Source organism: Myiozetetes cayanensis, unplaced genomic scaffold, assembly GCF_022539395.1.
Source record: "Myiozetetes cayanensis isolate MyiCay16 unplaced genomic scaffold, myiCay2020 scf4, whole genome shotgun sequence".
NCBI lineage: Eukaryota > Metazoa > Chordata > Aves > Passeriformes > Tyrannidae > Myiozetetes > Myiozetetes cayanensis.
The window spans coordinates 51216430-51240555 of record NW_026087631.1 but is presented as its reverse complement, the minus strand read 5'-3'; the positions used below and the strand labels follow the sequence as shown (position 1 = coordinate 51240555).

General features: G+C 42.9%; 1 protein-coding gene across 1 annotated transcript; it reads left to right on the top strand.

Annotated features, from left to right (window-relative positions):
• The first annotated feature begins 1121 nt into the window (after nucleotides 1–1121).
• Nucleotides 1122–10269, top strand: CRHBP (corticotropin releasing hormone binding protein). The gene is made up of 7 exons (XM_050328765.1): nucleotides 1122–1290; nucleotides 1728–1821; nucleotides 2459–2616; nucleotides 4959–5169; nucleotides 6601–6749; nucleotides 8021–8138; nucleotides 9532–10269. Exons 1-7 carry the CDS (start codon nucleotides 1210–1212, stop codon nucleotides 9687–9689), a joined length of 969 nt encoding a protein of 322 aa, XP_050184722.1. The 5' UTR covers nucleotides 1122–1209; the 3' UTR covers nucleotides 9690–10269.
• The last annotated feature ends 13857 nt before the right edge of the window (nucleotides 10270–24126 follow it).

Genomic DNA, 24126 nt, shown 5'->3' with positions numbered 1-24126 from the left:
GATATGGCAATTTCGCAGAAGTTTCATGCAGATATGCAAGAGTACTATAGTTTACATTAAAGTAATCCATAAGATAAGAATTACAGCATAATAAGGTCAGAGCCATAGGTGTGTAGACAGAATAGTGTTTAGTTATTTGTTTTTCAACCATCAAATCGGGTGAAACAGCAAGCAAATGTTTCTGTCCATAAGTTGTCACAATGAAATCAGGAGCAACAAACTTTAAACTTTGCAAGTCCAGCTCATATTATTTCTAAGTTTTGGTGAACCACAGTGACAATTTGTCACAGAGTCACAGATTAGAAAGAGACATTAGCTAGAAGCCTAAGGTGGGAAAAGGTTATTACCCTCTGCAGAGTATTGATTCAGTGGTGGTTCATCCTGATGAAAGGAAAACAAGAATATAGTCTACATGTACTACCTCTCCTGAGTTCCTGATGTTTAGTACTCTGCATAGTCACAAATTTTGACTACCAGATTCATCGTTTAAAGGTCTTTCTAAAGTTTCCCTTGAGGATCAGAGCTGAAGCAGTATCAGGTGTTCTGTGGCAGATATGCCCTTGGGAGCCCCAAGTTTTTGTAATTGCTGTATGAAAGCCATCTCTGACCAAGAGAGCTGTCTGGTTTTGCCCATGTACTTGCTACAGAGCCCTGGAGGGATGCTGGCCCAGGCTGCAAACCTGCCTGGGATGCCAGCCTGGCCAGTGGGAAGCACCTGACACAGGGGCTGCAGAGAGCTGCATGTCATAGAGCAGCAGGAGGGAGGTAGGGAGCCCTGCAGGTCTGAAATGCCCTGAAATGGGGAAGCAGGAGAACAGGAGAAGGGAAGAATGCTCCTCATTCATCACTTTGGAGTAACTGCAAATAAACACACTGCGTGAGTGCCCCTGGGGATGGGCTCTCCTCTGCAGAGCTTTTCAGCTCCACCAGACAGACAAGTAGAAAAGACATCTGTCAGAGAGGGGAATTCCACTGGCTTGAAAATTTGTGGCTGCGATTTGGACCCTCGTCATGCCCATGTACTGTGTCACTGCGAGAGGAATTCAGTTACCATGGGTTACCCTATCAGTACGGGGACCAAGTGCCTCCCCTCCCAACAGCTCTATAAAAAGAGTCACTCCAAGACATCCCAGCGGCTCCTGCTTACCAGCTCAGACCGGGAGAAACTTGGCCACGGAGAGAGGGAGGGCCACCAGAGGAGGTGTCAGCATGCCGTCTGCTTTCCAGTTTCAGTGCCACCTCGTTCTCATTTTCCTGGCAGCCTCCAAGGGAGAAACCAGATACCTAGAGGTGAGCAATATCGCTGATGACTAAAACACCTTGCTGTGCTTTTAACTGCTGTCTTCTAACTTGTACTCCCGGCTTTCAAGCATTGTGGTTTTCTCTCTCTCCCCTCCTATTCCCACTTCTCCTGCATTAAACCTACACCTGGGTAACATTTAATGCAACAGTTCCGTGTGTCCTGCACTCCCTCTCCATTTGTTTATAGTCAGCATTTTTGCTGAGGATTTAAGAGACTCACTGTGCACTTAGCTGCTGGGCTCACCTCTAAGGTGCCAGGTTTATTTCTCCTCTGCTGCAGGTTGGCAGCTCTCTGACTGAGCTATTCCACAGCTGCACTGTTTCTGGAGAAGGGATATAATGTGCTGTGCCTGTTCTTCATAGGTGCAGGGAGGGGCTTCATTTCACTTTGCCCCATACTCTTTTTGCCCTCCATCTTTCACCAGGTGAGGGATGCTGGTGAAGATGAGCCCTTCCTACTCCTCAGTGAAGATCTGAAGCGAGAGCTGTCTGCAGGACAGATCTACAGGCGGTCACTCCGTGAGTTTCCTTGGTGCTCTGGTAGGGACCAGTGGGGGGTGGGAGAGTCCTGGAGGGACCTCAGGGCTCAGGGAGGGGAAGGGGGCTAATTGGGAGTGACAGAAGTGTAGGAGCTTTTTGCAAGGCCAGGGAAAAGAAGGACAAAGTGTTAAAACCTCAGAAAACCTGTGGTTGAAGCAGAGGGTTGGGGCTCACAGTTAATGGTCCCAAATAATGGGTGTAGGATGGGGATTCTACATCCATGTCCCTGGGCATCCATGTGACATTGCCAAGGGATGGGGTATAAGTAACAGCTTAATAATAAGCAAAGTGATAAGTGAAAAAACTGAAGGAATAGAGTGTTTGTGCACTTGTGCACATATACACACAGAGCTTTCTGCTCAGAGATGCTTTGAAATGCCACCCCCCCTGCATCCCACTGTCACACACTTGTGTTCACACATGCAAGTTACTATTTATCCTCTGATGCTGGGCAGGCTACTAATTATTTCAGCTGGCTCTCCCTGTCCTCACTGCCAGCTAGGTCTCAGTGTAGGGGGTTCCTGCTATCCCTCTCCTTCCCTGAACTGTGGAAGCTGTCACTGAGTCTCCCTCCGGAGCAGGCAGAGGCAGCAGCCCCGTGTCCCTGCTTCTCCAGGGTGCATTGACATGCTGAGTACAGAGGGGCAGTTCACCTTCACCGCAGACCAACCACAGCTGCACTGTGCAACCTTCTTCATTGGGGAGCCCGAGGAGCTCATCATAGTAGAGTACGACTTTGTGAACATTGACTGCCAAGGGGGTGACTTCCTGAAGGTAAGAATCTGCAAGTCTCACTATGCTTCCCCTTCCCTGCTATCATCTGGCTAGTGAGAGTTTTGCTGTGTGCAATGGGCAGGCAAATATGCATACGTGTCTCTGTGTGTGTTTGTGTGTGCAGAACAGGCTTTCATAAAGGAACCATCTCTGGGATGGCTCTTTCTCCTCCCTGAGCCACTCTGAGTATGTGTCCTCTCATCATCACCCCCTAAAGCCAAGTCAGATGCAGGATGAGGATACCTCTCCAAACTGCAGCACCAGCTCTTCTGAATTTTTCCAGAAGAACCTCTCTGGAGTGTCCATACATGGGGGACTGGCTGAAAAGTTTGATCAGTAGAAGCCAAGCCCACCAGCCCTATTTGGAGGGTTTCTCATTGCACTGTAAATCACAGAAGCCCTGCAGATAATGATGCAGCTCTCTGAACAGCCTTTACTGCTCTGGGACCTCTGCTCACAGGTCACTTAGCACCAGATTATCAGTGAGTGGATCATTGCAGGCTTTCAGTACAATTTCCCTGCTAGAGGTTTTCAGGACGTTTGCTCTGAACAGAAAGAGGCCCGTGACTCAGAGTATCGAAAGACTTTATCAGCACATTTTTTCTGGCATGCAGGAATGTTGTCCAAGATCTGAACTCAGTCTGGGAGAGAAGGAAAGGCTCAATGGTCCCCAGCTGCTTCTCTCACCCTGCACTTGCCCTTTGCTCTGCCGTGGCCAGGTACAGCATAGGCCCCATCTCACCTAGTGGTGAGCTAAGCTCACCCTCCAGCATGGTGAGGAGGAGGAGGAAAGCTGCCCTTAGTCTTTACTTGTCTTCTGCTCTTGGAGAGGTACTGTTGTTCCCCTGCTCGCTTTACCATGGGAAATGCAGCCTATCTCCTCACATGCCTACAGGAAGGCTAACTTCAGCCTCTTGTGGGTCCAAGACTTTTGTACCCAGACCTATGGTCACTCACGGAAGCTAAAAAAATGCCAAGAGATCTTTGACACTTTATTGAGGTTTCCTTTCTTTGGCCATGGTATCCCGAGTTTCTGTGTTTATACAGGTTGCTTCTCTCTGGTGTAATTTGAGCACCTCTACTTCTTTACCTCAGAAATTTATGGTGGTGGCAAATTCAGAGACTGATCCTGATGTTTTTTCATCAGGAAGTCCCACATACTCACATTAGGATTATAATGGCCAGTCTTCGCGAGCGAAGATCTGGGGAAGGTCTTTCCACCTTCCAGCCTGCGCATTGGATTTTTTAGGTGAGACACAGTGTGCGCGGAACTGAGCCCACCCTTTAATCCTAAGGTTCATCTGCCGGGGCCAAGCGAGCTTGGACGGTGGCAGCGAGGTCCTTAGGACGTAGGTGGGTTGCCTTTAAGGGCTAACGAGCCCCACCTGCCCGGGAGTGGCCCTGACCGGGAATCGAACCCGGGTCTCCGCGGTGATAGCGCGGCGCCTTTACCCCCTAGACCACCAGGGGCTCCTACTCACATTAGGATTACTGACTGAAGCAATGGCAGAATCCAGTTCTTAAGTTTTGGAACTGTTGACTGGCACATAGAAGGAGTGCAGCTAGGAGGGAATTGAAACAACAAGACAGGCAACTGTGTAACTACGCTAGAGCTAAGATGTATTTCTATTTCTGACACCTTTCTCTGAGGATGGAGAGGGGAAATTGCTACTGTTTTTGTGAAAGAAAGATTTGTAGAGGTCAGTGGTTAAGGTCCAGCCAAGTATGCAGCATTTGTTGTGCTTTCTAGTGTTAGAAAGACATGAAAGAGCAGATGCAGATAAGAATAATACTTCTGCCAATAATTCCTCTCCAAAGTTCTATTGTACTCTAATACCCCTGGAAGGCCTCTGGGACCATTAATGACAAACTGTCAGACACAGAAATTACAGGTGGAAAATTACAGGCGAGATCAATAGACATAATGTCCAGAGTTTGAGAGGGAGACATATTTCTTGTGGCTTCCAAATCAAGCTCATCAAACACTTTTCATAGTAACAGTGAAATTGCAATTGTAAAAAAAAAAAAAAAATGTAATGACGCTGAAGCAAAAAGAGATAATTCTCTCAAAAAAACCCAAAAAACTCCGAAATTGTCACCTGAAGGAAATTAAGACAGTATTAAAAGTTTTATGTATCCCTTTCCTAAATACCAATTGAAGTATGAACTATTAGTTAAATGCTAGAAAATCAATAAATGCAAAAACTTTTTGTTTTCAAGTGGTGGATTTGAAGAGGCTATCTTCGTGTCAAAATAAAAGTGTCTGTTATACTTAATATTTTTGTTCTCTTCTAACAGAGCAAAAAGCAAAAGCATTGTTTTCAATTATTGAACCCCTGTAGGTATTTGATGGCTGGATTCTCAAAGGAGAGAAATTTCCAAGTTCCTTGGACCATCCCCTCACTACTTCTCAAAGATATGTAGACTTTTGTGAAAGTGGGAACATTCAGCGGAGCATCAGGTCATCACAGAACGTAGCAATGATCTTCTTCAGGATTCATCAGCCAGGCAATGGATTTACTGTCACAATCAAGAAAAACACCAATCTCTTTCGTAAGTCTGCATTTTATACCATCAAAGGGGCTTGCATTTGGTGCTGGAAGCAAAATGAATGTATTGCTTTGCACTGAATTCTCTGTCATTATCTGCACTAACACAGCTCCATTAAGTCCAGCAGAGCCACACCCACCTGCATACCTGCAGACTTGATTCAGGCTCAGTGTGTGTCGCAAGAAAAAGAAAAAAAAGCTTAAGGGATAACACAGGCAAGGCTTCAATATACAGAACCATAAGGCTCTTTCTTTCAAATAAGATCTCTCCCAATCTAATATTGGCATGTTCCAATACATTTGGCTAGAACAAATAGTATTAATTTAGAGAGTTTAGCAATTTCTAGATCTGGGTGTAAAAATATTTGAAAAAGTTCAACAATAAAACCAGTGTATTGAATGTGATATGTGTGATATATGATCACAAGGATTTATTTGCACCTTCCACAAGCCCGTGAGCTGACAAGGCACAAATAATCGTAGAATAATAGAATGGCTTGAGTTGAAAGAGACCTTAAAGATCCTCTTGTTCCAACCATGGCCAGGGATGCCACCCCCTAGACCAGGTTGTCCAGGGCTCCATCCAATCTGGCCCTTAACTCTTTCAGCAGTGCAACACCCACAACTTGTCTGGGCAGCCTATTCCACTGCTTCATTTGCATTGTTTTTGTAAACAGGAGGAGAAAGGACATTTAACAATTACTGCTCAGGCTAGTCTGATTTATTTGCCTCACTATTCAAAGTGCCAAAAAGAAAGAAAGACAAAAGGTGACAGCATGTCTGCCCTGTCCTTAATACAGTTTATTCAGACATGAGCCTGCAAGCTGGGTCCCCAGTCTGGTGGATGTAATTATTGTGAAGTGGCTGGTGTCCTTGACTGTCCTGCTGAAGCAGCTCCAGGCCCCCAGGTCTGTGTCAAGGATCCTTTGGGCTATATATATGGATGATAAGTTACTCCCTTACATGAACTCTTAATTTTGAACCTAAAGACAAAATTACAGTCTCATTTCAATGAGGTATTTTGCAGGGTAAGGAATTCCAGTTAAGAGGAGTAGAACTGGAGTTAAGGGATTGCTGGCAATATCAGGAAATAACCTGTCAAAGCTAAACAAAAGTCCTCCACCTACATGTAGCCCCTACAGGGCAAACTGTATGAGCCCTTGAGAGCATGAGCCCCTGATGTATGGGTATGGGGTGTGAGCTCTCACAATGATTGCTTCACTGTCAAGTTCCACCAGACGGCATGATACAGAGTTAAAAAATGGGAAGTTTTAAGGAACAAATGTTATGCAAGAACCCCAGAAAATGCCATATTCATGTTTTTCGGCATTTGGTTGTAACTCTCAGTAACTAAATCCCCTCTCCTTTTTTGATACTGGAAGTACATAATTTTGCTACACTCAGTGTAACTCTTGTACCTTCTTCTGTGTCCCAGCTTGCAATGTCATTTCTCAGACTCCCTCAGGAAGGTTTACCATGGTCATTCCTCACCAGCACAGAAACTGCAGCTTCTCAATAATCTACCCAGTTGTGATAAAAATATCTGACCTTATCCTGGGACATTTAAATGGTCTAATTTTAAAGGTGAGTTCTTTATTTCCTAAGAAGTTACTACCATGTGCAGTTTTCCTGGGCACAGGAGAGAGAGAGGGGGTGAAGCAGGGATAGCCTGTAGCACTGGCTGCTAAGCATGTGTGCTCCAGACCACCTGCATGCATGCTGAGGGTTCTGGTTTCCCCCAGAGATAACAGTTGGGTCTGTCTCTGTCACTATTGTCTCTGTAATGTTGCAGTGGCAAATTATGCAAAGTACCATTAGTGCATGTAACTATTGCTTGCCTAAAAAAGGGTATGAATTTCATTATAAAGAAAGGAGTGTGTCTGTATTTAAACTAATGAAAGCAGCAACTGCTCTAAAGAGAGAAAGGAGACACAAATTAGAAAGGTATTAGCATGGAGAAAATACAAATGTGCTCAGAACTGACTGTCTGCTCAGCATGCTGAGCATCCTCTGCTCCATCTGCTCTGAACTGGGGTTTGGTCACAGAATTTGGTTCTTGGTGAAGAACAGAGAGGAGAGGACAAGAGCTGTTGGTGATACCCTGTGCCTGGGAGGTCTGAGAATGTGCCAATTCCAAAATATCCAGAAGAATAGAGCAAGACAGTTTCTTTTGCCCTGCCAGTGAGTCTGGCAGCCTAGGTCCTTTATGGGGACTGCCAGTGTATGAGCTGACCAGGCTTTGAGAGATGGCCAAGTGAACTAGTGGAGTTATTCAGGGGAGGACAGAAATGCGACAACTGCAAAGGAAGGTAAAGAAATCAGGCACCTAAATAGCAGCATAGGGGTGACAGCCCAAAGGTGCTCAAGGTGTCCGTGTACTTGTGGGTTCGATATACAGTGAGCTCTTGTTTTTGTGCAAAACTACCCTTTTGGTTAATTCCTACTTTACTTAACCTTTGCCACAGTGGTACATTTTAGAACACTTATTGCTTAGGAATGAGTATGGTATAGTGGAACTGAAGTTCCTGTCTGCGAGCCGAGCATGTGTTCACATGCAGCCCTTAACTGGATTAATTTGATTACATCCAGAATCAGATTGTTTATCTGCACTAAAAGCGGCTGAATTACCACCTTAACTACTTGTCAGTAATTTTGAGAGCCTACTTAGGTCTTTCTTTGGAATTAATAAAGGTTGTCTTACTAATGTCAAATCAAAAGAGTATTGCTCAGGATGAGAAACTGATTTCAAACAGGCTTGAGCAAAGGGGATTTCTAAAACCTACTGCATTCACGTCTAGAGAACTGCAACATTTTGAAGAGAAATGACAAATAACTTTTAACCTTTGCCTTTTTAGAAACCATCAGTAGGCTGTGCAGGAGTGGGAGATTTTGTAGAGCTTCTAGGAGGAGCTGGCTTAGACCCATCCAAGATGTTTCCACTAGCTGACCTCTGTCACTCCTTTCACGGGTCTGGTAAGAACTCCTTCTTCCAATTGCCGCCACATGATAAAAGAATTAACTACAGTAAGACATGCAGACACCTACCCCATCCCAACCCTGCAACCTGGATTTCCTGCTAGACTGGTGAACTTCGCATCTAGCAGAACATGAGAGCTAAAGCTATACAATTCTGTGTTTTGGCTGTGTGTTACCATGACCACTTTGCCCTGCTGTAATGATTATAAGAATGTTAAATTATGCATATTTAAAAAATGCTTCTTCTATGACAAATATGATTGTTAGAATGTCAGCACATAAATAAGTCTGGAAATTTACAACAAAGGAGGGAAGTGTGTTTACATTTAAGGAGCTTTTCTGTCACTTACTCAGCATTTCCAGAGCCTTCTTTTCTGCCACAGGTATAGCACATACCCCAAAAGCCTCAGAGCTCTCATTCTCCACTATGAACCCTGTAGGGACTCTGAACCTGTTTCACTATCATGACAGGTCAGTGACTTCTTTGTCCCCATAAAAATAAGAATTCCCTGTTTCCATGATATTCAATAGCAGACTACAGGTGTGGCAGTGATGTGACAGACCCTGTGGCACACCTGTTGTACCTCAGGAGTATCAGTGGGGGCACCAGGCAAGTGGCATTTCCACAGAGTTGGAGAGCAGGAATGTGCCTGATACTTCACCCCTCTGGTCTCTCTTGCCTTTCATCACATCACAACTCAACAGTCCAGGCACTGTTCAAAGATTGTACTGGAAAGCACTGGTGCTGAGCAAATACTGAGCACTGAGATGAGACTAAAATGTCTTTTGTGAACGAAATGAAATTCCATCTCAAAAGCCCCTGCCTTCTCAATGACACACCAGATTTCTCCAACAATGAAACAGGCTTTGCCAAGCCCCCACTCAAATGGCTTATCTAAAGCAGTGGTTAGTGACACTTGTTTTCACTCAGAGTCCATATGCTGGGCACTGCCATTTGAATTTGTTTTGATGGGATGCTCACATGGCTTTATCACTGTGAAGAACATCCTTATGAACAAACCCACTCAATTCCTCTAACAGGAAACATTTCAATATTGCTAATTTTGGTTATCCCTGGGATAGAGTACTGTTATCTTTACCCATCACTCATGGTGTTTAATAGTAGCACATAGATGTGGAGTGGCATTTGCAGGAGTGAAGGTTACAGTGCTTTATTAAATATCCAAGCATTGTAAAGCAGAACTAAAAAGTACAAAAATTAATCAGCAATATTATGACTGGCAGGTCATTACTACACACAGATTTGTTGTATTTCTAAAACTGCATGCATCAGTGCTTCATAATTCTCAATTTATATATTCTTTTTCCCACGTTCTCTCTCATGTAAGTGTATCTTTATATCTCCCTTATATCTCGCTTCCCTAATTAGCCCAAATGAAGATTGGCTGTGACAACACCGTGCTGCGAATGGTCTCCAGTGGCAAACACATCAACCGTGTGACATTTGAGTATCATCAGCTTGATCTGCAGGAAACAGAAATGAGAAAGGAGAACAGCATTGAGGAATTCTGCTTTCCTAGTATCTGAGAAACCAGGCCACGCATTTTCACATAGCTGATGAAAATAAGGTTCTGGGGAATTAAAATAATGTATTTTTTCCTTTAACCAGCTGGTATGATTGAGCCTTTCTATAAGTATATTTCTTTTTTTCATACAAATCAGTCATTCTCATGACCAAGTAGGAAAAAGCAGCAAATATATTAATCTTTGTTATTATCATTATGTTCTTTCTGCAGTATTTAAGCTCATTAACCGCATTCAAAATCAATAGCAAGAATAGAAGTGTATGTTTCCCATATAAGTATTTTTAGGAAAATAAGCACAAACTGTAGTCTGAGGACATATGAAACCCACAATAAGTATAAACTTCATGCAGCAACTTTATCCTTTTATATCAGATATAAGCAAAAAAAATTAGATGGTGAAATACACTTCCAGTTTTGTAAGAGGAAACCCAGCATTAGTGTGTGTAAAAACTACTGGTTTATTTATGACTATAAATGTACTGTTTATTTCTAATTACATGTTTTTAATAAAGAATTATAGCATGAGACTTCCTTACACAAATCCAAACATAAATAAATACATTCCAAGAGTTGGCAAAGAATTAGTATGTTGTATTTTTTTCTGAAGAGCTCTTTTAACATTCTGATTAAATGACATTCTATGTCATGCACAGTTTTCTGGAAATTAAAATTTTGGACACATGTTGCTGTAAAACCATGGACTATTATAGGCAGAAATTTGGTTTTCCAAGGTTGCTTACACCTCTTCATGGAGAAAATTCCAGCAGTACACTCTTCCATACTTTTTGGTCAGATGTCCTGATGATCCATGGAGGCAGGGATACACAAATATAGATTAATTTTTTCCAGGCCTTTGGTGACCCAGAAGAGGAACGTTAGCCTGATGAGCTCTAGGAAGCACAAGCACAGCAGAGGACCAAAGTTGTCTCAGAGAGAGGCACAAGGAGCAATTGTTATGTTTTCTGGGAGTGATACCTGGCAGTAATGGGAGAAAACTGTTCCTCCTTCAGTGTTCAATTAATGTTCAAACCTAATTAATCCAGCTGCATTCTTGAAACCTCCCACTCTGATTTATGGCTCTTATTCTCACAGTCATTTACCCAACTCGAGCGTCTTGATTATTCAGCAGCTCTGAAGTTGATCCCCCTGACTGAAGTGTGTGAAAACTACAGAATGCTTCAGACTCTCCTTGTCGGTTTTGGGAGCCCAACCTTTTAAAGTGACTTATGAACACAGGGATGTGTTTGGCAGACAGGTCAGACTCAAGTGAGCATATCTACCCTGCTGGGCTGTGTTTATGGAAAAAGTGGGGATTGTGGGAATGTTTCACTTTGTTTCATAGAAATCAGACAAAACTGCTGCTGGCTACCCCAAGACATGGAGCATCCCTGATTCAGGTCTTGAGTGAGGGGTCTTTGGACACTACATCGCTGTTCCAGCCCCATGCAACTCAACTGGGCTTTCTGGGCCCTGCTGGCAGTGCTGGTGTGGCCACCCAGCACCAGAGACACTGAATCTTAGAACCACAGAATCATAGAATGGCTTGAGTTGGTAGAGTCATCTAGTTCTAAACACCCTGCTGTACACAGGGACACCTTTCACTAGACCAGATTTCTCAGAGCTCCACCCTGGATGGAGCTCTTCCATGGATGGGGCATCCACAACTTCTCTGGACAACCTACTCCAGTGCCTCAACACTTAAAGAATTTTTTCCGAACATCTGATGTACGCCTGACCTCTTTCAGTTTGAAGCCGTTCCTCCTTGTCCTGTCACTATATGCTCTTGTAAAGAGTCCTTCTCCACCTTTCTTGTAGGCTTCCTTCAGGTACTAGAAGGGCACAATTAGGTCACCCCTTAGCATTCTCTTCTCCAGGCTGAACAACCACAAATCTCACAGCCTTTTCTCTAACCATTTTGAGGGCCCTCCTCTGAAATCATTCCAACAGGTCAATGTCCTTCCTGTGCTGAGGACTGAGGACCCCAGAGCTGGATGCAGTGCTCCAGGTGGGGTCTCACCAGAGCAGAGTAGAGGGGCAGAATCCGCTCCCTTGCCCTCCTGCCCACACTGCTTTTGATGCAGCCCAGGATACAATTGGCTTTCTGGGCTGTGAGTGCAAATTGCTGGGTCATGTCCAGCCTCTCCTCCACCAGCACCTCCGAGTCCTTCTCAGCAGGGCTGCTCTCCATCTGTTCATCCCCCAGCCTGCACTGATACCAGGACAGCTCTGACCCAGGTGCAGCACCTTTCACTTGGTCTTACTAAACCTCGTAAGATTCCCATGGTCCCTCTCCTAGAGTTTGTCCAGGTCCCTGTGGATGGCATCCCATCCTTCAGGTGTGTCAGCTGCTCCACTCAGGTTGGTGTCATCTGCAAATTTGCGGAGGGTGCACTTGATCCCTTTATCTATGTCAATCAGGTTGGTCAATCAGGGAGAAAAAAAATTAGGGCTCAATTAAATAGTTTTTTTCCAGAGAAAACTTGCAGTGAGAAAGCATCTCTGTCCACAGGTATCTCATTCAGCTCATCCTTTCTGGTGCCTGTCACTGTCAGAGTGGTCCTAACTGCAACTAGCCACCCCAGCCTTTCCTGTGCACCCTTTTGTAAACCAAGGCATGTTTCTGGGTTGCACCATATGGGAACAAGCTCCCATGTCAAAGTGTTCCCATTCACATGCCTACCTTCAAATTGGAAAGAGGTAGAGGTCTTTAAAATGCTACTCCTTGATCATTAAGAAACACAGAGCAGTTGAAACATCAACAACAGATTTCAGGTCCAACAGCTCAGGACTAAGTTGCCAGTGAAGATATACAGAATCTTTTGTTTCATTGTGGGATTTTCCACCTTTCAGCTTTATGTTGTACTTTTTTTTCAATACTAACATGGGTTAAGTACTCCAAAACACCAGGGCCTTACAGAAAAGATTCTTAATGCTCAGAGATTTGAGATTTCACATTCCATAGTATACAGAAGTGAATTCTATTACTAAGAAAGGTTACTGTTATAGACGAAGGAGAATGAAAAACAACACTCTGCATAGCACAGCACTATCTATTGATATGATTCCATGCATAATACTCAAGTACATGGTGGTTTTCTCAGAACTGGGTGTCACTTCATTCCTTTTAATCAACATAAACTTAGGCAGCACCATTCTTCTCTGACGCTTGTCTTGGAAAAAGAAGTGATGTAAAAAGTGTTATGATACCACAACAGTACTACATGGCACAAGAGCACTGCGCTAGATTTACAAAAAAAGCCACAGAACTTGAACTGATGGGTTAGCCAACAGCCAAGTAATGACTAAAAAACTCTTCAGCGTCACAAAAACTACAAAGGATCCTATGATTAACAATTGTTGTTTGCAGTGAAAGGGAGAAATCAACTGTTCTTGCTGCAAAAAAACTCATGGAAGACAGAGGGATACAAGATCAGCTCTTGCATTGTTGTACTGACATGAAATCCAGGGTGGTTGTTCAGAAAAAACAATGTAGTGAGTTGCCCAGAGGAAAGCTGAATTTCCCACTTTAATTAAGAGTTCACAATTAAAAGTCTCCTACTTCAAACCATGCAATAAATCTTCAGCTTATGTTGGGGGAGGGGGTTGCATCTATACCAGGTATAAATGAAATAAAATAATAAAAGCTGCAGAAATTTAATAGAGACTGCTAACTAAGAACTTATTGTTGCAATTATCCAGAAGAGAAGCTAGAAATACTCTGGAGGCAGTGGGGGGAAAAAAAGTAGCTCATCTGTACCGGCAGAAGTGACTCCAGGCATTTGAAACAATTAGTCAGCTGAAAAATGTTTGTCAAGAGTTTTCTGACAATAGAAAGGGAAACACTGTTATGGGACCCACCAACATAGAGCATATGCCTATTGTAAAATAGGACTTGATAGAGTAGCAGATACAGACTTGTTTGAGCTCTTTGGGACTTTTAAGAGAAAAAAAAATACTGCTCAGAAATTAAGGGACATTTTCAGTAAGTAAAGGTGCATTAAAAACCTTTTATAAAAAAGTTGGACCTATGACACTAAATAAGGAGGAGGTAATTCACTCCCCCAAGGGCAGAGAGGCCCTGAGGGACAAATGAGAGAGAGGGGCAATCACCAACTGCATGAAGTGTAACAAAGACAAGTGCTGGATTCTGAACCTGGGACAGGGCAACCCTGGATGTACATACAGACTGGGAAAAGAGAGGCTGGAGAACAGTGCTACAGAAAGGGACCTGGGGACCCTGGTTGACAGCAAGTCAAATCCGAGTCAGCAGTGCCCTGGCAGCCAGGAGGGCCAACCATGTCCTGGGGGGCATCAGGAAAAGCACCACCAGCCAGTCGAGCGAGGTGATTGTGCCGCTCTGCTCTGCACTGGGGCAGCCACACCTTGGATACTGTGCAATTTAAGAAAGATATTGAGCTATTAGAGAGTGTCCAAAGGAGGGCAATGAAAATGGTGAAGGGCCTTAAGGGGAATCTGTATGAGGAGCAGCTGAGGTCACTTGGTCTGTTCAACCTGGAGAAGTAGGGGGAAGACCTCATTGTTGTCTACAGCTTCCTCATGAGGGCAAGTGGAGGGGTAGGCACTGATCTCTTCACTCTGGTGACAAGTGAGAGGATTCAAGGTAACAGCATGAAGCTGAGTCAGCAGAAGCTTAAGTTGGATATCAGAAAAAGTTTCTTCACCCAGAGGGTGGTTGGGCAGTGGAACAGGCTCCCCAGGGAAGTGGTCACGGTACTAAACCTGACAGAGTTCAAGAAGTGTTTGGACAATGCTCTCAGGCACATGATGTGATTATTGGTGTGTCCTGTGCAGAACCAAGACATGGACTTTGATCCTTCTGGGTCCCTTCCAACTCAGAATATTATATAATTCTTTGATTTTATTAATTTCTGTCTTTGGAGGTAAAAACTCAGCAGAACAATTGTAACTGAGAATGGCAGATGATAGTGAGATATTACGATTTCTTGCTTTGTGAAGTGACCATCTGTTCCCAAAATTAGATTCTTCCTTCTTAAACCAGTGACAAAAAAATCATAGATGCATTGGCAGTAATGTGCAACTCTCCATTATAATACACAATAATTTTTTAATTTAGATTTTTTTTCTGCTAAAGTTATATTGATTTTTATCTTTCACAACTGACAATGAAAATAAGCACTCAGAGCAAGACAAGTCTGGTCTTTCTGAATGGCAGCCTAAACAACTTCTAACACATCTTCTAAACATCTGGTTTGCTAGCATTTAGTCTATGAAATCATGCTCTCATTTCTCTGTGGTCAAGTTTTGATCAATATTTAGGAAGGAGTTCCTGGAAGATGAATAGTAAGGAAAGTAGATTTGCAGAACACATCAGGTGCTTAATTTTATAAGCTGCTTCCTACTTACTGGTGCAAATTTTAAGTACATCTCCAGTGCTATCACACTTCCATTCTCTTTACATGCCAAGTAGATTTTATGTTACATATAGGGACTACATTAATTTTTGCTCATAGGATAAAAAAGGTACTGAGCTCCATTATCCAGTGCTGGAATATATGTAGTACCTATTATGTTACAGAAACCAAACTAATTTTTAATGGCTCTAAGAAATTTCACTTGCCATCATGAAAGGCACACTTCTTAGGACCTCCAAGCTGTACTTACTTAGTTCTAAACCCAGCTAAATTATACTTCAAGGAAGTGATTCATTATCATCCTTTTTATTCAGAGACTCATTACTTCTGGTATCTGAGTAACTTTCTTGTTGATAAATTGACACAGTTTTTACTTTTTTTCCCCACTTTGCTTCTTATCTTTAAAGATCAGCAACAACTAATCATAGCAACTATGGATTTTGTACGCACATCATTTCCTATTAAAGGAAATGCAGTGTATTACACGTGAGTCACTACAAAATGAAAAGTTTTCATTATCTGTTCTTTTGAATAAAATTGATATTCATGGTACTGTGCTGCTGCAAATTACCATCAAACCATCAATTACAGTGTTGACTAATAGGGTTTTTTTATAACTTTGCTCCTCAACAGGAAAGCAAGCAGATTTATAACCAAAATTTGCCTTTTATCTATACACTGGTACTCAATGTCCCTCATCAAGATTCATGCAGCATTTTCTAGACCCCAGGTACGTCCTTCAGGTCAAATACATGATGCTTATTTCATGATGTGCATATTGCTCACAGATGGCCCTGGCAGCCAGGAGGGCCAACCGTGTCTTGGGAGGCAACAGGCAGAGCATCCCTGGTCGGACGAGGGAGGGGATTGTCCTGGTCTGCTCTCTACTAGGGCGGCCTCACTTTGAATATCGTGTGTAGTTTTGGGCACCACAGTACAAGAGGGATATAAGGCTGTTTAGAGAGAATTCAGAGGAGGGCCACTGGCATGGTGAAGGGCCTAGAGGGGAAGGCATATGAGTGGCTGATTGCTCCTGCCAGGAGCTGACACTCTGCCAAAGCTGAAGGAGAAACACCTTCTGAATTTTAAGCTCACAGGCACAGTAACCCAGGTCCCATCCTTCCCTCTGGTCCCATCCCTGGTTCTGCCTTGCCTGGGCTCCTGGAGCCCCATAGAAGAGGACCACATCTTTATAGACTCCTGCTTCCCAATGCTCCCAGGAGTCTGAGCAAACTGTTGTCAAGTAAGGATGATCTCAGCTCTTCTCCTGCAGGAGATGTCCAGGTTGAACCTTCTCCTGGAATGTTTCCCACTGCTGGTGATGAGGAGGTGCATGAGGAGGCTCTTCTATGTAGAAGAGAGAAGCAGAAGCTGCTCTACTGTTCCGTCTGGCCATCAGGGCCCACTGGCCACTGCACATACCTTGGATATGTGCAGCTACAGGCAGGCACTGGCATGTATTTAAATAAAACATTACATAAAGCTCAGTTATTTAAACAATCTGAGGCAACAGTAGAGGAGATGACTATCACACAAGAAAAACAAAAATTACAGAATCATCATAATGGCAGATGATGAAAAATCACAATAATTTGTCTGAAGAACAATTATTCTGTCTTCGGAAAACTCAGCTTTAAAATTAACTGACGAATACTGGCAAATACCTACAGTACAGTAAAACTGGCTGAACTCAGACACAAAAGCTTAGTGGTGATGACTCTTGGCATCTTGTTCAGATGTCAGAGCTTCAATTAGGCTGATGGGGGTATTTGCTGAGAGTCTCAGCTGATCCTACCTGGCTACCGCAGTCCAAAACTCCTCCTAGCATTGTGAAGTCACACAAGGTGCCTGGCCCAGACATTCATCTCCCCAGTTTGCAGCTGACCCCTACTGTAAACCAGATTAGGCATCTTCTGATATCAGAAGCAGCTACGTGTGGATTCTGTAGATCCCAAAAAGCCCTTCAGTCTGGATATGGGTGTGTGGGGATGCAATTTAAACTTAGACTGTCTGAAAAGGTTTCAGAAGCTTTTGAATTAGAAAGTCTGTATTTACAAGATACCCTTTTGATGAGTTTTGTGGTCCCAAGAACTACATTGAGCAGATAGCACAAGTGGGTTCAAAGCTACTTTGTTGTAGCTTCTGTGAGGATACTACAAGACATGACAAGATCAGCAATATCTCTAAGTAGCTCTTGGTTTGAATCCCCCTCAAATTTAGGTGCTGTAGTAAACTAAGCATTAAACTGATCACCTTTTGGAGGAGGTCCAAACACAGAGCCAAGTTCCTGGTCTCTCTTAAAAATATTTTGGTATGGAAATCTGGCCTTTTTGCAAGGCAAATGAGATTGATAACATATGCTTCTTACTCTGCAATAATTTAATTTGAGTTACAGTAAACACTCTTTCAGGCCTGATAGACATAACAACTGGAAGCCAAAATTAATTGTTCCAAATGAAGTGATAACCAAATGGGGTCTCTGACTCTTTAATCAGTCAAGCTTCAGCCTCACCTTTGGGAATGTGAAGGCAGTTCCTTATTGTACAGAAGATTCTTTATCTTCATGCTGCTGCATGCTGCAGGGTTGAGCTGAAGCTTTTGGAAGAAGCAATGTTCCTAGTATTACTAGTGAAAGAAAGACTCTTGTTAAAGTACATTGGGTTCCTTTAAGCAGAGGAGGTGATGAAAACCAGAAAAGACCTGCTTAGAGGCAGGAAGAGCTGGATCCTCAAAATAAGAGGCAGAAAAGATGTAAATCTGGGAAGCTTTACAGAGACATCTCTGCATAATAAGGTCCATTCTTAATGCATCTGACACCCACATTTATCATCTCATTACATCAAAATATGTAGCTATCTTTGGAAGGAGATTGGTTTTGGTTGGTACATTTGTCACTGCAGCAGTATCACCCTTACCTTTCCAAATATAATATTTTTAATGTTAGAAATAGATTCTTCACAAAACATGGAAATTGCTGTGTATGTACTATCATAATTTTGTTGGATTGAACACAGATAATGGGGATTACAATAATAAGAAACCTGCTTATAATCAGCCCATCTGAGCTGTCAATCTCTACAGCCAGTGGATGGTACAATTTTCTGGGGAGCTGAGAATGCAGTGGAAGTGCTATCTAGATGAACTAATCTAAAATGAAGAATGAGATAGACTGAATCCTGGGGGGTTTGTCCCAGTGGTTGTGGGTTGTTCTTATACAAAGCCATCTGAATTAAGGAACAGGATCCATCAGAGTTTGTTCCCATCTCTTGGCTGTTTTGGATAGTTGTTCTTGCAGGAGGGAAAAGTTCTGACAAGTGTGTATTTACATACTTTACAGAGGACATATCAAAGTCAAGTAGACTTTAGAGCCTGCATTGCAAAAGGCAAATCAATTGGAAAAGGCCAAGCTGGTTCACCATAACCCAGGGATACGATTATATTACTACACAGATGCAGGAGACCCCATCATTGAAAAGCCATCAGTTCTGCCACTGGCTTTAAAACAACTGTCACAAAAACTGGAGCACGGCTTAACTCTGAATAATTAGATCACACAAATAGATCCCACATATGCTCATGTTTCTTGTAGAATTGATTAATTGCCATGCATAATTAGTTATTGATTACTAGTGGGTTAACTACTAATTCCTATACAACTTACTATTACTACTAATTACTGCTATTCTTCCTATTGGGATATGGTTTCTTTGATGTTTTCTAATTTACACAGTAGTATAGTATGCAATAAGCTTGCAAAACTCAAAACTGGAGTAAAACTAAGTGGGGTCAAATGCCAGTGAGCTGTGTGCTCACTGCTGTCCCCAGCCCCTCAGAACTGTTCTGTCTGAAAAGTAACTCAGTAGATCATCTGAGTGCCTGCTGCATGGTTGCCCCAAGTTGCTCAGGGGCTTAGCAAGTGAAGAGTAGAGTTGCCCATGGACAGAAAGGCCATAAACTGGCTACTCAGAATTATATGGTCCCTCCAATTGTTTTCTAGGTCTAAAACAACCTCTCCATAACAAGAAAATTGGAGAACTGGTGAATAAGGTAGGCACCCTGTCCAACACCATATCCCACTAGACAGCTTCTATTCTGTCATCAGTGAAGCATCAGAGTCTGAAAGCAGGTGGGCACCAGTGGTGTCCTTGGGAGAGGCAATTTGCCCAGCTTCCCTGAAAAGGGAGATGTTGCCTGTCAGAGGGCCTGGAGAAGGTTCTGGTGCACAACTAACAACCATTTCACTGGCTTGTCAACACTGTCATTCTGATGCAGGATGGGAACTGAATGCAGACAGTGATACTGTCACATCATGTGCTGAGCAGCAGCTGTGGGAAGGGGTTTCCCATCTGTAGTGACCACTGGAATAATAATGGGGCTGGGACATGTGCTCTGAGCCAAGACCTTCTCAAGATCAGTCTCATTAAAAGGTCTGCATAACTGGAGTCATCTGCAGTGTCAGGGTTCTCTCGCTGGTCAGAAGAAACAGTGTCTGAGAACTGCAGTTCAAGTGCCTCTGAAGCAAACATCCAAAATGGGTCCGATGACTGACACCAAAAACCTGTTTGTTTGGCTCTGCTGACCAGGGAACCCAAGATTGCCACCTGAGTTACAAGTATCACAGTTTCTCCGTGTGCTCTGGACATAATACTTGATTAATCCACGGAGATGTTTCAAATTCAGGCAGTTGATAAGCATATTTGTGCACAGCCATAATAGATATAACGATTTATTTGTAATGTCTACTATATAAACAGTCACTTTCACTGCTTCAGGGAAAAAGATTTCAGACTGAGATTTTTTGGAAAATACTGCCTGGGTCAAAATCCACAAATGAGTACTGAAATCTTTGAAAAAGGGAGAGGAGATGCTGCCCAACCTGCGTCTGGTATATCATCTACAGGAATGGAGGGTTAATATAGTTTTCTGAGAAGAGAAACTTAAAGAAAGGGCATAGCTTATATGTAGAACAAGAGAACTTGCGTAAATTCAAAACGATGTTCTATTTTTGCCACCGTTAATTAAATGTTATCTTGCGTGCTTCATGCTTACAAATCACTTCAGCGATTGTCAGATCTCAAGTAGCATCCCTTCATTTCTTCTTCTTCAATGAAACCAATTTGAAAGTCTCTTTCAGCAGTTTGCTTTTAATTGGAAAGCACTCCCCAGTGCAAGACTGAACAATATGGTCACTGATGTGCATTGATACTGATAGAGTATTATTTGTAAAGCCTGTGTTTAGAAGGGAACATCTGACTGGAATCTGTAGCATGGTTTATTTTCACCGTTTTGCTTTTTCCCCTGACAGTGGAAAAAGCTCAGGAGAAGTGTGAAGGTAGGTGAGCACCAGGACTCTGCTGGGGAGCACAGAGACCCCAAACTACCCAAAGGGAGATGCTAGGAGCCTTGACAAACACACCAGCAGATGAAGCCAGCAGGTAACGTGTGTTCATTTCATCATCGTCTCCTCATGATGCTGGAGACAGAGAGGAAGGAGGGCATAAAGCTGTTTACTTCTCCTCTAAAAATAAAAGAAGCCAGGAAAAGAGCAGGTTTTGTCTGCTCTGCTGAGATGTCAGAGCATGCTACTGACCGATGCTGGAGTCATGTGGCTCGTGTCCTCCTCTTCCTCTTCTGGCTTTTTCAGTGTGTCTGACCCTCCCCTGTGCCACTCAGCTGGCAAACCTGTCACATCAATCCCTGCCAAGCAAGGGAGACAGTTCAGCTTAGCAAAGGACTCAGTAAGCCACTGCAAGTCAGGGCCCTGCACAAGTAGCTGAGGCTGTGAGAGGGTGGAAACATAATGTCCTTTTTTGTCAGTGAAAAGTTGCTGGAACAGCCTGAACCCTTTCCAGTTTGTTGGAAAGAGCATGGAACAACAGCTAATTAAGGATCTGATAGTGCTTTGGATCAAACCTTTGCTTTCCAGTGATAACCCATGAGACAGAAGGTTGTAAATGGAGTATGTTCAAGGAGATGATTTCCCTTTGCGATCTTCAGAGCACGCTCTGGGCCTTAGCTATCCATTTTGTTTTCTTTGATATTAATACCTAAGGGAAAAGACTCAGAATCAACATCCTTCTCATCCTCTATTTATATGACTTTCTCAGGAAAGCTGGGGAAATGAGGATTAGCTTGACTCTGGAAGCTGCAGATATCATAAGGCAAATGGCTCCCCTGAGAAATAGCATACTAAACTCTGCCGTGATGTTGCACACCTTTAACAAGAGCTATCGAGTGTCACGGTCTTAACCGAGCACTGGAAACATGTCTCTTGTCCTAGATAATGCTATTTCAGGGCTAATATAGCTCTCTTGAACAGGTTTTCTGGCCTTTTTAAAGGAATGGACTGTAACGATATTTCTTTTTGGTTTTTTGCAAGACTGACATGGAGTATTTTTAATGCCAGTAATATATTGCTCAGTGATAATTCTCATTACACAGATAGTTAAAAAGTCAGTTGGCCAGGTTTTGTTAGACATTCAAGCAGTCCTTTCACTTGTCTTCCCCAAATTGTTCTGGTGTACAAAGGACTCTCTGCTCATGAGGGCCTGCCTTGCCCACAGTGACCACTGTCACGGGAGTAGAAATGCGCAGCTCCTCACGGACGCACTCAGCACCTAGTGAAACCTTGCTGTGTCTGACTCAGCTGCTATTACTCACTCCTCTCTGTTAAGGGATTAGTTCCACCTTTGGTTTACCACAGAGTTTTCCCACTGCTACTTACATAAACCATTTTTTATCCCACTGGTATTTGTGTTTTCAACATTGTCTGTTAAATAATGAAAAACAAATTGGTCTTTAATAAGAACCCTGGCAAGGGTCCAAAATCTCCCACCCTTATTCCCTCCACGCTGACTTGAAGAGAATGATTCCAGGGATATGTAGTGAGATCACCTTTTAGCTGTAATGGTATTAGGTTTTTCAGTCCATTTGTTTTTGCTGATGGTTGAATAAAGTGGAAGGAGATAGTACTTTAAGACATATGTAGGAGCTGGAGTTCAACGATACAGGATTTTAATATCAAAGATCCTTCAGGTAGATAATATAAATCAAAGCCTGAGTTTGCATACCCCAAATGAGGTACCTGCAAGATGGGAAAACCTATGGGCCAAAACTGTATGCTGAAATACAGCTATGTTTTGGTGAGTAAAACACAGAGAAGTAATTTCCCATTTTTTTGGCAATTCAGTTAATTGAATAAAGCAGGAGGATATGTGAAAGGAATAGCAAAGACTTCTTACCCTGGATGCTGACTCCTGGGATTCACTAAAAATATCATCTAATAACAGGATGCCAGGGACCACAGGGGTCTGTTCTGGACCAGATCTCTGCAGTACAAAACCTGGGTATGTTTCAGAGAGCAGTTTCTTCTAGGGACCCATCCCCCCCAAGGCAGCATGGACCAGCCTGCATGGGACTAGCTTACTCTGCCAAAAATCAGGCTTGAGCAGGATTTGTACCCTCAGACATTTCTCAGACGCAAGGGACACAGAGCTGTAAAAAATTGTTATGACTGCAGATCAAACTAACACTTCCAGTAGTAAAACAGAAAGGAAACGTGGCTGAAAGGCCTCATCCAGCTGAGGTCATAAGAGGCGCTACCTCTATGCTGTTCCCTTTATACCGACTTTGCTGAGAATGCTGAAGCAGTTGATGTCACATGTTGAGGCAAGTACGTAAAATATGGTGGGGGGTACCTGGTACACTCTGGAGAAGTCACTGAGCCCCAAGATCTGGAGACCCAGGTGGCCTAGGGGTTCCCAGATTGGGGTGGCCTCGGTGACCTTACAAAAGTTCCCAGAACTGGCCACTGTGGTCAGTAAGATGTTGCCAGCTCTTGTAGAGACACCTGCGTCCTCAGTGGGGTGGGAGATCTGTCCCCTCCTCAGGTCTTTATCATGTGAGTTGGTTTTCTTCTGCATTAGTCTGTATCTTGCCAGTGAGCTGGGAGCCTGTGACCCAGAAACCCATAAGATGAGTGACCTTAAAAGCTCCATATGACCTTGCAACACCATAGAAAGTCCAACAGATTAAAGTGTTTTATACCTGAATTTTACTTGCAGTGAAGCTGAGAACAAGAGACTCGTCACCAGAAATGGAGCTGGGGTTTTTGTCTTTGCTGTTATTTCTTCTCATGCTCTCTGCATGTTTTTCTTGTCTCAGATTTCACAAAAGGATGCATCAGCTACCTCCCTCACCTTTCCTCTAGAGACAACTCCTTGCTAAATCTCTCAACTGACGAATAAATATTAATGTTGATTAAATGAAACCCATCCTTGACAATTTAGATGCCTTTTACTGCATTGGTAGAATAGGCAATGGGAATGAAAAGTGCTTTGTGTGTTTCATAAGAAAGCTGTTTGTGACTGGTGATTGTTTTCCAACTACTAAGCTGGTAAAGGTCTCCACTCAACCCCCTAAGTCTTACTTAACTTTCAAAGGAGGAGATCATATCAGGTTAGTTTATCTTACTGAAAGACTTGGTCATGTCTTTGTCCATCATGTGCCAAAGATCAGGACTGAGATTCAAGAAGAGAGAGAGCTGATGGCAACATCAACAGTTTGAGTTTCTGAATGCAATTACTACTACTCCTTTATGATTAGAGCTATGACCAAAGTGGCTTTTTACTAGCTGTGAATGTGTTTTACTTTAAGGAGCAAGCAAATCTCAGGTTGGTACCTAAACACTCCATATTTATCACTGCTTGTGAGTCATGGAAATAACTGTTATTTATTTTCTTGATTGAGGTGGATGAGCTCCAAGACTGTACAATGAGAAGGATAAACAATTAAGAACATTTAAAACTCATATTTACTTCTAAACATCCCTCCATGAGTTTCTTAACAAATGTGTTTGAAAGGCACATTCATGACATTTTGATCTTTAAAAGAAACAAACACTTTTTGTGCTTGGGAGAAGGAAGGGGGCTGGTATTCAGCACATCTGAACTGTTACTTCAAATTGCTTAAAACATGTCATGTTCAATTAGCTCTAATTTTTTTTTCAATTTAAAATACTTTACTTCTAAATTGGCTATTCATGAT